This window comes from Macaca mulatta, chromosome 13 (assembly GCF_049350105.2).
Source record: "Macaca mulatta isolate MMU2019108-1 chromosome 13, T2T-MMU8v2.0, whole genome shotgun sequence".
Classification (NCBI taxonomy): domain Eukaryota; kingdom Metazoa; phylum Chordata; class Mammalia; order Primates; family Cercopithecidae; genus Macaca; species Macaca mulatta.
Window position 1 is genome coordinate 4,967,822 of NC_133418.1, and position 14,078 is coordinate 4,981,899.

Sequence of the window (14,078 nt, forward strand, 5' to 3'; positions counted from 1 at the left end):
TGTCACCCAGGCTGGAGTGCAGTGGCCGGATCTCAGCTCACTGCAAGCTCCGCCTCCCGGGTTCACGCCATTCTCCTGCCTCAGCCTCCCGAGCAGCTGGGACTACAGGCGCCTGCCACCTTGCCCGGCTAAGTTTTTGTATTTTTAGTAGAGACGGGGTTTCACTGTGTTAGCCAGGATGGTCTCGATCTCCTGACCTCGTGATCCGCCCGTCTCGGCCTCCCAAAGTGCTGGGATTACAGGCTTGAGCCACCGCGCCCGGCTAACGTATATTTAAAATGGATGCTGAGGCAACATACAATTGTAAAAATTTCACCAGGTGCAATGGCTCATGCTTCTAATCCCCACACTTTGGGAGGCCAAAGCTGGAGGATCACTTAAGCCCAGAAGTGTGAGACCAGCCTGGGCAACATAGCAAGACATTGTCTCTACAAAAAAAAAAAATTTAAGTTAGCCAGTCATGGAGGCACATGCCTGTAGTCCCAGCTATGTGGGAGGCTGAGGTGGGAGAACGGCTTGAGCCCAGGAGATCGAGGGTGCAGAGAGCCGTGCTTGCACCACTGCAGTCCAGCCTGGTGAGACAGACTGAGACCCTACCTCAGAAAAAGAAAAGAAAATATCCTGAGTCACAAATGCCCTGAATACACCTAACTACAGGACATCATAGCTTAGCGTAGCCTACCTTGAACATGCTCAGAACACTTCCACTGGTCTACATCTGGGCAAAGTGATCTGTCCATACCGCCCACCGTACAGTATTGGTCATCCAGCCTAGTGACCCTGTGGCTGGCAGAACTACACTGATCTGTCCATACAGCCCACTGTACAGTATCGGTCATCCAGCCTAGTGACCCTGTGGCTGGCAGAACTACACTGATCTGTCCATACCGCCCACCGTACAGTACTGGTCATCCAGCCTAGTGACCCTGTGGCTGGCAGAGCTGCACTCACTGCTGCTGCCCAGCATCATGAGAGAACCTCCCACCACGTATCACTCAGCCAGGGAAAGATTAAAATCCAGCATTCCATATACAGCTGCTACTGAATGCACATCTCTTTCACATCATTGGTAAAGTAAAAACATTTAAGTTGAAACTTCATGAGTCAGGGACTGTCATGACAATATCATCTTTTGTTCTGGGCCCCACTCAAAACTAATAGCCTTTTAAGTTATTCAGAAAATGGGTCAGAGAAGAATATTCAAATGAGGTATACATTGCCTCCAAAATCCAAACCCACTGGGCATTGTACCTCTTTCTTAATGGTAGTAAGGCACAGCTTAACATGCCCCAGACAATTAGGCCCCCCAGAAGTTTCACTGAATGTTTGTGGGATTTGTCACCCTCTGGCACACATATGTCTCGTCAAGGTGGCTAGAATAGTTACTACTTCTAATCAACATACTATCAACATATTAGATGAGTGTGATGTCCTGTGGAGTAGAGGAGAGGACAAGGTCTCCGCAAACTAGATGATGACAGATGACTGCGAACTGGTACAGTCCTGAGTTTGGATGACAAATAGGTATTGCTAACCCTGTCAGCTCAAAGCAAACTGCTTTTGATGGTCTTTACTAAAAAGTACTGAGGATAAAAGCATTCATCAGATCAACAGCTGCATACTTTGCTCCAAGGGATGCACTGATTTGCTTCATGAATGAAGGCACACCTAGAATAGCAGCTGCAATTGGAGTGACAACCTAACTGAGTTTGTAATAATCCACGCCATTCTCTTGGATCCGTCTTGGATCTGCACAGGCTAGAGAGCTAAGCTGAATGGAAATCATCAGCTCTGTGTCTTTCAAATCATTGATTAGTGGTGGCACTAATTTCTGCAATCTGTCCAGGAATGCAATGCTGCTTTTGGCTTACTGCTTTTATAGGTAGAGGCTAATATTTATATGGTTTGTCTTTTTTTTTTTTTTTTTTTTTGAGTGGCGTTTCGCTCTTTTTGCCGAGGCTGGAGCGCAATGGCACTATCTCAGCTCATCGCAACCTCCGCCTCCCGGGTTCAAGCGATTCTCCTGCCTCAGCCTCCTGAGTAGCTGGGATTACAGGCATGCACCACCACGCCAGGCTAATTTTGTATTTTTAGTAGAGACGGGGTTTCTCCACATTGGTCAGGCTGGTCTTGAACTCCCGACCTCAGGTGATCCGCTCGCCTCGGCGTCCCAAAATGCTGGGATTACAGACGTGAGCCACTGTGCCCGGCCTCCATTTTTTTTCAATTCACCGTAGTTTGTATTGTCTCTGAAACTTAGCCTCCTCATCTGAAATACAGATAATGATGCCAGCCTTACTTGTGTTCAGAGGTTGCTGTAAGGCTCAAATGAGATTGTGTAAGTTAAAATACATTACAAACTGTAGAACCCTCTACGGGGTATAAGGAATAAGCGCTAGAATTATTATTTCCTGGCCGGGTGCGGTGGCTCAAGCCTGTAATCCCAGCACTTTGGGAGGCTGAGACGGGCGGATCACGAGGTCAGGAGATCGAGACCATCCTGGCTAACACAGTGAAACCACGTCTCTACTAAAAAATACAAAAAACTAGCCGGGCGAGGTGGCGGCGCCTGTAGTCCCAGCTACTCGGGAGGCTTAGGCAGGAGAATGGCGTGAACCCGAGAGGCAGAGCTTGTAGTGAGCTGAGATCGCACCACTGCACTCCAGCCTGGGCGACAGAGCGAGACTCCGTCTCAAAAAAAAAAAAAAAAGAATTATTATTTCCTCCTTCCATCCCCTCTTCTATAGAAAATTTAGGCCAGGCACAGTGGCTCACACCTGTAATCCCAGCCCTTGGGGAGGCCGAGGTGGGCGGATCACGAGGTCAGGAGATCCACACCATCCTGGCTAACACGGTGAAACCCCGTCTCTACTAAAAAACTACAAAAAATTAGCCGGGCGTGGTGGCGGCGCCTGTAGTCCCAGCTACTCGGGAGGCTGAGGCAGGAGAATGGCGTGAACCCGAGAGGCAGAGCTTGCAGTGAGCTGAGATCCGGCCACTGCACTCCAGCCTGGTTGACAGAGCGAGACTCCGTCTCAAAAAGAAAAAAATAAAATGAAAATTAAGATTATAGTCTCCTTGCTACTATTTCAATCTATGTTTTTTGTTGTTGTTTTTGTTACAAGTACTTGGAATCCACTCAAAGTAGTTTAAGCATAAATAGGGAATCAAATTTGAAAGATCCAGGAGCGTCTCGAGAAGCTCAGAATTCACGGGCAGGAAAGGCACTTGTGCGTCATGAGGTGGTAGAAAAGGGAACTGAAAAGGCACCGTGAGCTGTGGCCGTGAGAGCGCGCTGCTCACCTCTCTGCAGGGAGCGTAACGTGGCCCCCTGCTGCCGGGATATGAAATTCTGTCATTGCATTTGCACTGAGACCGCCCTTCCTGTGAGCTGCTCCCACCCAGTGCCTGAGTGCAGCCCTGCCGTGCTAAGGCAGGCCCATTTCTGGGAGATGGGGGACTCCTCTGACAGGTGGCTTTGGCACAAGCACACCTCATCAGCTCTGCCAGAGCTTTCTTAGAACTACATTCCATTCTAAGTTGGGCATGGTTATGCGCGTGTAGCCCCAGCTGCTCAAGAGACTGAGGCAGGAGAATTGCTTGAGCTCAGGAGTTTGAGGCCAGCTTGGACAACAAAGGGAGACTGTCTCTGAAAAAGAAAGAACTATACACTGCATTCTAACACCTCCTCAAGCTAGCCCTCCTCCCTTCCTGTCTCCTCGCAGGGGCTGCACCTGCATCGCAGCTCTCCCAGGCTCTCCTGGCTTCCTCCTATTCCCTTTGCAAGTGTTTTCCTAGCACATCGCTTGCACATTTAGTCCTATCCGGGCATCTTATCAGAGGACTCGAACCTTAGGACAGGAACCTAAGTAACTCCTTTTGCAACCACAAGTCTATGTGGACTCTTATTTTCTTTCTACTTTTCTACTTCCTTTCTGCTTTACTCTTCTTTCACCAAACCCCTACCTAATCTTGTCAGCTTTTCCATTTATATGAAGAAAAATGTCTGCCCCACAGTTTCTGAATTTACAGATCCTTCCAGTTTGAGCACTAATTGACACTGATGTCTTTGAATCGTCACTTCAAGCTCCCAAAAGAAAGAATCGAATGCCTTCACTTGGATTAGGAGCCCATCCCTGGTCCAGTTGTGGCAATTATGGCCAAGGAGACAGGTCTCATGATACAGACAGTATAGCTGAGATTCACATCTCAGCTGATGACCTGCTTTGTTTAATGAGAAAATGGAAACAATTCAGGCCAGGTGCAGTGGCTCATGCCTGTAATCCCAGCACTTTGGGAGGCCAAGGCGGGAGGATTGCTTGAGCCCAGAAGTCTGAGACCAGCCTAGGCAACATGACAAAACCCTGTCTCTACCAAAAATAATGTAAAAATTAGCCAGGCAGGGTGGAGCACTCCTGTGATCCCAGCTATTTGGGAGGCTGAGGTGGGAGGATCACTTGAACCCAGGAAATTGAGGCAGTAGTGAGTTAGTGAGCCATGATCTCGCCACTGCACTGGGCAACAGACCGAGACCCTGTCTTGGAAAAAAAGAAAATAAAAGAAAAAAAACAATTACAATTAGACCAGAACTGCCTCGTTTTCCCACCACCAAATCTACCAGCCTATACCTGGACACACACTGCCTTTGTTCCTTTTAAGATGAAAGCCCACCAAATGAGTATGCTCCCTGGGGTGGTTTGCTGTTCTGCAGTAGATAACTAATACAACCAGCCAACATAAGAAAGAAAAAGCAGACTGGGTACAGTGGCTCACGCCTGTAATCCTAGCACTTTGGGAGGCCAGGGCAGATGGATCACTTGAGGCCAAGAGTTCGAGACTAGCCTGGCCAACAGGCTAAAAATACAAAATAATTTAGCCAGGCATGGTGGCACACACCTGTGGTTCCAGCTACTCGGGAGGCTGAGGCACGAGAGTCATTGAACCCGGGAAGTGAAGGTTGCAGTGAGCCGAGAGTGCATCACTGCACTCCAGCCTGGGCAACAGAGCGAGACTCTGTCTCTAAATAAATAAAAATATTGCATCCCAGGCGAATGGCAGAAATTAATGCCACCTTAAAAAACAAAGGATGCAAGGGTAGTGTCCCCCCTCAAATCTCCACTTAATTCGCCCATCCAGATGCTGCGAGATCCAGGTATGTCCTGTAGTGTGAAAGTAGACTACAACAAACGAACCAAATATCCCCAATTACGGCTACTGTGCCCGATGCGTCCATGCTAGAGTGGATTCACATAGTCCACACAGTTATCAGTGTCAGATAACTGACCACTGATCTGGCCGATGCACGACTTATCCCCACCAAAAGGAAGATCAGAAACAGTAGATTCACTTGGAATTGATACAAGTGTATATTTATGGTTTTCCTACAGGGCTGTGTTAACTCTGTCAAAATATGGTCTAAAGACATGAGAACTGTCTGGATATTTCTTAGAACTTCATAGTAGTTCCTGTGTTGATGATATCATATGCATCACGCTAATGAGGCCAGATGAGCAAGAAGTGTCAAGTACTTTGTGTGAGACACATACACTCTAGAAAGTGGGAGAAACGTCCTGTGATACACAAGAGGTTGCCTCATCAGTGAACTTTTTAGGAGTCCAGTGGTCTAAGCATGCTGGAACATTCTAAAGCAAGGAACACATTACTGCAACTCATACCTACCACAAGGAAGAGGGAAGCACAACTTCTAGTAAATGTATTCATGTTTTAGAGGCAGCATATTCCACAACTGGGAATACTGCTTAACCTAATACCTGGAGGCTGCCATCTTTGACTGGGAGGCCCAGAATAGGAGAGAGCTCTGCAGCAGGTCCAGTTGCTACAAGTGGCAGACCCTACAGTCTTGATGTTTCAATTGATCATCACTTCTCTTCCTCTACTGTCCATTTTAGATTCCCCTCAACCTCAGGAAGCACCTCTGCCGAGCCTCTGCTCATTCCATTATATTACAGGTATCCAAGGTGGAGTTTCTAGCAAGCCCCAGGAGGACAATCACAATATAGGTCTTCAGGGTTCTGGAGCAAGACCATACTGTCTGCAGCAGGGAATTAGACACCTTTTGAAAAGTAGCTCCTGGAGGGCTACTAGACCCTGGCAGAGATGGAATACTTCACCAAGGGGCACCAAGTGACCACGTGTCTAGAACCGTTCGTTATTAGTTAGGTTCTGCCTTTCAAACTCACCAAGACCTAAAGTTGAATGGGCCTGGCAATAATCCATAGTAAGATGGAAGTGGTATGTCCAGAACTGGGCATGAACAGAGCTATACAGTCAGGTAGCCCAGACACATGTCACCGCCAGTGTGGCACCAGGGTTTCTTCCTCAGCTCACGCCTGTGGCTGCACAGGGGGCAAAGTCCTTTATGATCCTCTGACAAAAGAGGAAAGCCTTTGCTTTGCCTTGATTCACAGACGGGTCAGACTGGTACATGGGTGCAAGCCAAAAATGAACTGTGACTACAGTACAGCCCACCACAGGCTGATCTTGACAAACAGTGGCAAGGGAGGTTCCCCCAGTGGATCAATCCTCTCAGGGGTGCATCTGTTCATCCACTTTGTATGGAAAGACATGTAGCCCAAGGGTACACTTTATATTCATACATGGCTACTAGCAGCTGCCTTGATGCATGGATCAGGGGTCTGGAAGGAGAAAGATGAGAAGATCAAGGACAAGGATGCTGGGGACAGAGGCATGTGGATGGACTATTTGAGTAGCTAAGAAGCGTGAAGAGGACCACCAGAGAGCATCTACCATGAAAGAAACACCAAACAACCAGATAGAATGGTTTCGCCAACTGGATGTCAGCCAGATGCCATCAGCCACCCCAGAACTGGCACAGTGGGCATGTGAAGGAGCAGCTATGGTGGCAGGGATGGGGACAAACACACAGACCAAATAGCATGGGCTGTCACTCACAAGGGCTGATGTAGCTACCGCCACTGCTGAATGTCCAGCCTGCCAGCAATGCATCAGTGCTGATCCTCGGAAATGGCAATGGCTCTCAAAGTGAATAAGTAGCCACTTGATGGTAAGTTGACTACAGTGGATCCCTTCCATTCTAGAAATGGCAGAAATTTATTTCGACTAGAATGGACACATGCTTACCTTTTCCGCCGGCAGGGCCTCAGCCAACACCACTATCTGAGGGCTTACTGAGCGTTTTACCCGCTGACATAGGATCCCACATCACATCACATCGGACCCAAGGGCCCATTCATTGCATAGCCAAGGAGGCATGACAACGGCATGTGACCATGGGATCACCGGTCCTGTCACATTCTGCACCACCCAGAAGATACTGGCTTGAACGAAGAGAAGAAATGGGCTGCTGAAGGCATAGCTGAGATGCCAGCTCAGAGATGATGATACCAAGTAAGGAGGGGACACCACCTTCCAGGGCACAGTGTACACTCTATTCAACAACCAGTAAGGCGCTACGTCCCACTGGGAGGAATATATAGGTCCAGGAACCAAGGGGTAGAGATAGGAGTGGCTCCACTTTACATTAATCCCATTGGGGTATTTCTGGTTACCACAACTCTAAGCTTTGAAGATTTTAGGTTCTGGTTCCCAGTGAGGAAATGTCTCCATCAAGGGATACAGCGAAAGTACACCAAGGAACCAGTAGGCGAGAAGCAGGAGCCACCGTCCTGGCAGGAGTAGTGGACCCTGCCCCCCAGGCAGTTGCACAGTGGGGGCCAGGAGGAATACGTCCCTGTACGCTCTTGCCCCTCGTTGATGGGAAATGCACAGGTGCAGCAGCCATGGCCTGAAGAGGGTGTGGTGGCCAGGGGCTCAGCTGAGGTGCCTCCTGCAGGGAGGAGAATCTAAAACGGATAGAAGCCGAGGCAGGCGCAGTGGCTCACGCCTATAATCTCAGCACTTTGGGGGGCCGAGGCGGGAGGATCACTTGAGGTCGGAGTTTGAGACCAGCCTGGCTAACGTGGTGAAACCCTGTCTCTACTAAAAAAAAATTACAAAAATTAGCCAGGCGTGGTGGCGCGTGGTTGTAATCCCAGCTACTCAGGAGGCTGAGGCAGGAGAACTGCTTGAACCTGGGAGGCGGAGGTTGCAGTGAGCCGAGATCGTGCCATTGCACTCCAGCCTGGGCAAGAGAGTGAGACTTGGTCTCCAAAAAAAAAAAAGTAAAATAAAATAAAATGGATAGAAGTCCGAGTGCAGTGCTTCACACTTGTAATCCTAGCACTTTGGGAGCCTGAGGCAGGAGGATCACTCAAGCTCAGAAATTCATCAGCCTGGGCAACATAGTGAGACCTCATCTCTTAAAAAAAAAAAATGTAATTAGTTGAGTCCAGTGGCACACACCTGTAGATCCAGCTACTCAGGTGGCTGAGGCAGGAGGATCACTTGAGCTTGGGAAGTGGAGGCTGCAGTGAGCTGTGATCACACCACTGCACTCCAGCCTGGGCAACAGAACCAGACTGTCTCTAAATAAATAAATAAATAAACAAAGGATAGAAGAGGGAGATGGGGAGTACCACAGACCTCAAGCACAGCTGCAGTGGTGGGGGCTGTTGTCATCTGATGAACCGTTTGTTCGTTCCAGAGAAAGGCGAGCTGCCCCAGAACTTAGCCGGAGGAGTGGATGCCCTGATACACAATCCAGATCCCCCTCAAGACAGAGGCTGTGCCGCAGCTGCCGGGAGGATTGCTGGCTCACCGCCCTCCTCAGGAATTGCCCCCAAGTGAAGAGAGCTTCCCCACCCAGTGTCCCACCTCCTCTCTGAGGACAGTATGCACCCAGTGACTGGCTGAAGCTGGGGTACAAAGGTCTGGCCCCTCAGCTCGGTGGGGATGGGGGCATCTGAAGCTGGGACGGCCATGAGACTTTTCTAAGGCTTCAGAACCCTCCATGGGTTCAGCTGAGGGGACTGCCTTGCAGCCCAGCTTCTCCCTCTGAGCAAGTCTGAGCTTCCTTCCCTTCTCCTGTAGGTGCAGAACCTGAGAGCAGCCCCATTACACTCCCTGCCTGCAAATCTCCATCTCAAAGTCAGCCTCCAGGGAGCCACCCTGAAACAGAGTCTGTGGTGGAGCTCTACAGAGTATCCCTGTGCAGATAACCAGCGCTGGGCGTTAGAGCAGGACTCTGTCCACCCGCACGGCGCCGGGGCTCTGCACACCCCTCTGCAGCCATCCTCGCTGGTGTCCCTCAGCTGACACCCTTGCCCTCGGTGTGTCCTTCCTCATGGCCTGCAGGTTTCACATCCCAAGCTACAGATCATGTCTTCTGGTTTGGGCTCATTATCTTAGCAGCAGCACGTGTGGAAATCGTCTCTCATGACCGCAGAGGGCAGGCATCGTGCAGAGGGTTACGTGGGCCTGCTCGACATTGGTGGTTGTTAGCTCTCATGTCTATGCCTTGGTCCCTTTCCCCGCAGGACTTGGAGAGCAAGCTGTTTGAATCTGATGCAAACCCTGGGCTTCGACTATCATGCCAAAAGGCAGCAAATAAGTGCCTTTTCTTCCCTTCAGAATGCATGGACAATCCAAAGCCCTATTATTCACAATGAAAAGTGTTTACAGTATTCGTCCTCTTACTCCTCAGTACGTGAGCCTGTTCCTCATAGCAGGTAATTTCTTCCTAATTCAAAAACTCCTCATGGAAGCATCTGTTTTTGTCATCAAGGAGGGGACTGTATGTGGAATCGCAAGGCCAAAGACACCGCGGGTCAACTCTTCTCAGGACCAGATCCAAGTCGCCAGTGGGAACACACGTTCAGGCAGCCGCCACCAGCACCCCGCCTCAGGAACAAGGCTCCCTGCTTCATGTGGGCAAGAGGTGCCCCTGTTTTCCCAGCAGGCAGTCGGGGGTCTGGAGCCTAGGGAGCAAAGTGAAGCATACACTCCTGCTTCCTTCCTTCCCTGCACTTGGTGAGTTTCTGGCTCAGCTTAGATCAATGTCATCTCTTCAGCCTGGCCCAGTTTACCACTATCTCTGTGGGAAGGAGCCCAGCAGCAGGGGCTGCCAGACCTGGAAATAGATCCGCTCATTGCAGTATGGCAGGTGCAGAGGAGCAGAGCCAGCCATAGCTGGAAGAGAATCTTGGGGCACAGAGATGCACAAACACATAGGAGCAAGTTGAGACCCAAGTACCAAGCTGTAGAGTTACTGCACCATAGCAACCCAGGCCAGGAGGCAAGGTAAGAGGATGGTTATTACAGAGAGCCACGGGGCAAGAGTGGAGCCACCTTGACAGTGGGGGTGACCAGAAGCCACATCTGGGAGTGTTGACCCAGAGTCTGCATTTCCTCCTGCTCAGGACTGTAGGAGAGGCCCATCTTAAATGCCACTATCTCTGTGAGCTTTTGGAAACCTTACCGGCTTCCTCCCATGTTCAGGGAGCTCCACTAAGGTAACCTTCCTGCCTTCTCTCCATCCCTCTATTACTTTGGCCCAGGGAAAATGAAAGATGACCGCTTGGATAGGTAGGTGGGGAGGGGAAACGGGTCCTGTGTAGGCCAGTTGGCCCCTCCATCACCTTGGGGGTGAGCACATGCAGGGTACAAGATCCCACTGCTCTCGCTGAGGGGGCTGCACCCCTGCAGGACTAAAGGAGCCTCTCCTAGTCCAGGGCTGCCATGGCTGGGTGGGTGAGCCTGCCTCCTAGTGGGATTTGCATTAGCAGCTCACTTAGTTCACAGGTCTAAAGCTGTGTCCTCCAGTCCAGCCCTCTAGCAGTAACAAAGAGGATATTTGGGTTCCTGTTGCCATTCCTTTGTTTTATTTCTCAGGGCCCTCAGAGACACCCCAGAATAGGGTTCCTGTCCCCTTCAATCTTGCCCTTCTTTGAGTCCCCATTGCATTTTGTGGTATGTTCCTAGCATGAACTTTCATTCTTTCAGTAGTTACCTCCTTATTTCCTTCCCCCCTGCATTTAAAAATAATTTTTATAGATGAGGTCTCACTCCGTCACCCAGGCTGGAGTGCAGTGGTGCAATCATAGCTCGCTGGGCTCAAGCACCCTTCCTGCCTCTGCCTCCCAAGTAGCTGGGACCACAGGTGCACATGACTATGCCCAGCTAACTTTTGTTTTTCTTTTTTGTAGAGACGGGAGTCTTACTTTGTTGCCCAGGCTGGTCTCAAACTCCTGGCTTCAAGCAATCCTTCTGCTTCAGCCTTCCAAAGTGCTGGGATTACAGGCATGAGCCACCATGCCCAGCCTCCTTCCCTTACTAGCTGAGAACTAAGAGAAGACACTCTGGAGACAGAGGAGGAAACAATGGCGACACCACGCGATGAATACATAGTGGAGGATGAAGACAAGGCTCCGTCAGGGGCACTAGCAAGGGAAGCCCAGTTCTGTGGGGAAGGTATGGGGCGGCTTCACAAGCCCAGTGTCTGTCTGCTCTCTTTGTGGGAGATGTGTTGTTTCGGCATCCATTCCTGCTTCTTTTAGGAAAAGTGCTTGAATTTCCTTTTCAGGAACCACCCACCATCCTCTCATCCATGCGTTCTGTTCCTGGCATCAGGGGTAGACAAGTGACTTCAGGCTTGGCCAGTTAGGGTTCTGACTCTTGGTCAAATTGGAGTGAATCCTGAGTCATTTGTAAACTCCAAGCAAAGGGCTTGCTTTGTTTTCTGTTGAATGCAGTGCTGTGAGATAACCAGAAATGAAGCTGCTTTCTTGCCACAGTGAAGGCAAGAAAAGGGCCTGGCCGGCAAATGATGCCAGCGATTGGGGTGGAGCTGGAAGAAGGGGAGCGAGGAGGCCCAGACATCTTGGGAGCCCCGAATTCACCTCAGGATTTAACTTCTCTGCTGCTTAGCCAATTAACTCCTTTCTTCCATGACTAGTTTGAGTTGAGTTTTTAGTTTTTGCAACTAAAACAGCACTGACTAATACACCCTTAGGTAAGATTAGAGCAAGAATTTCCAATATCTGTTTTCTTCATCCTGAAATTTGGTGAGGATATCTAAAGTTCTTTTGTCTTTTAAAAGAATTCTGTTACAATGGAAAGTATCAACCCATATTTTTCCATTTCTCCAAAGTGTTTTAGTGTATATCTACAGGGCACAAACTTCTCTCTGTAGGCCCTCTGTCATGGTTGCTCTGTGCCACCTGTTAAGGGGCTGGTATCTAGAATATATAAAGCACTCTTAAAACTCAGCCGGGCGCAGTGGCTCACGCCTATAATCCCAGCTCTTTGGGAGGCCGAGGCAGGCGGATCACCTGAGGTCAGGAGTTTGAGACCAGCCTGGCCAACACGGCGAAACTCTAGCTCTCTAAAAATACAAAAATTAGGCCGGGCGCGGTGGCTCAAGCCTGTAATCCCAGCACTTTGGGAGGCCGAGGCGGGTGGATCACGAGGTCAGGAGATCGAGACCATCCTGGCTAACATGGTGAAACCCCGTCTCTACTAAAAATACAAAAAACTAGCCGGGCGTGGTGGCGGGCGCCTGTAGTCCCAGCTACTCGGAGGCTGAGGCAGGAGAATGGCGTGAACCTGGGAGGCGGAGCTTGCAGTGAGCCGAGATCGCGCCACTGCACTCCAGCCTGGGTGACACAGCGCGAGACTCCGTCTCAAAAAAAAAAAAAAAAAAAAATACAAAAATTAGCCAGGCGTGGTGGCTCACTCAAGACTGAGGCAGAAGAACTGCTTGAACCCAGGAGTTGGAGGTTTCAGTGAGCCCAGATGGCGCCACGGCACTCCATCGTGCGTGACAGAGTGGCACAGGATGGCAAAAACAAAAGCTCTTAAAACTCAACAATAAAAGACAAATAACCCAATTTAAAAATGAGAAAAGAGCCAAGTGTGGTGGTACTCCCAGCACTTTGGGAAGTTGAGGTGGGCAGATTGCTTGAGCCCAGGAGTTTGAGACCGGCCTGGGCAGCATGGCAAAACCACATCTCTACAAAATATAGAAAAGAAAAAAAAAAATTAGTCAGGTGTGGTGTTGCGCACCTGTAGTCTCAGCAACCTGGAGGCTGAAGTGGGAGGATCGCTTAAACCTAAGGAGATAGAGGCTGCAATGAGCTGTGATTGTGCCTCTGCACTCTACCCTGGGCAACAGAGTGAGACCCTGTCTCAAAAAATAATCATAAAGAAAGAAAGATGAGAAAAGCATTTGTTTCTTTCCTTCTTTTTTTTTTTTTTTTTTTTGAGATAGGGTCTGACTGTGTCCCCCATGCTGGAGTGCAGTGGTGCAATCTTGGCTCACTGCAATCTCTGCCTCCCAGGTTCAAGTGATTCTCCTGCCTCAACCTCCCGAATAGCTGGGACTACAGGAGCAAGCCACCACACCCAGCTAATTTTTGTATTTTTAGTAGAGACGGAGTTTCACCATATCGGCCAGGCTGGTCTCAAACTCCTGACCTCAAGTGATCTGCCCACCTCAGCCTCCCAAAGTGCTGGGATTACAGGGGTGAGCCACTGTGCCTGGCCTTTTTTTGCTGCTGTTGTTTTTGTTTTGTTTTTTGAGACGGAGTCTCGCTCTGTCACCCAGGCTGGAGTGCAGTGGCTCAATTTTGGCTCGCTGCAACCTCTGCCTCCTGGGTTCCAGGGATCCTCCTGCCTCAGCCTGCTGAGTAGCTGAGACTACAGCCGAGGCGCCACCATGCCTGGCTAATTTTTTTTTTTTTAAGTAGAGATGGGGTTTCACCATGTTGGCCAGGCTGATCGTGAACTCCTAACCTCAAGTGATCTGCCCAGCTCAGCCTCTCAAAGTGCTGGAATTACAAGCATGAGCCACACTGTACCTGACCTTTTTTTTTTTTTTTTTTTTTTTTTTTTAAGAGAGATGAGTACAAAGTAGGGACTCAGAGGAAAGGGTGGGAAGTGGGTGAGGGATAAAAGACTACACATTGGGTACAGTGTGCACTGTGTAGGTGGTAGGTGCACCAAAATCTCAGAAATCACCACTAAATGACTTATTCCTATAACCAAACACCACCTGTTCCCCAAAAACCTATTGGGGAAAAAAAAAAAAAAGAAAACTCACATAAGTAAATAAATGCAGGCTAGGCACAGTGGCTCATACCTGTAATCCCAGCACTTTGGGATGCCAAAGTGGGCGGATCACCTGAGGTCAGGAGTTTGAG

General features: G+C 49.5%; 1 protein-coding gene and 1 long non-coding RNA gene across 2 annotated transcripts in view; both read left to right on the top strand.

Annotated features, from left to right (window-relative positions):
• The window catches only part of LOC114671862 (uncharacterized), a 26,686-nt gene extending 16,474 nt beyond the window's left edge, over window positions 1-10,212 (top strand). Inside the window, exons 4-5 of the mRNA XM_077960227.1 lie at window positions 9,665-9,909; window positions 10,035-10,212. Coding sequence (XP_077816353.1) covers window positions 9,665-9,909; window positions 10,035-10,068 — 279 coding nt within the window. The 3' untranslated portion in view covers window positions 10,069-10,212. The remainder of the gene's footprint in view (window positions 1-9,664; window positions 9,910-10,034) is intronic.
• A 65-nt stretch (window positions 10,213-10,277) lies between these two features.
• Window positions 10,278-11,440, top strand: LOC144333668 (uncharacterized). The gene is made up of 2 exons (XR_013402580.1): window positions 10,278-10,391; window positions 11,085-11,440. It is a non-coding gene; the product is annotated as an uncharacterized LOC144333668 (long non-coding RNA).
• Window positions 11,441-14,078: the final 2,638 nt, after the last annotated feature.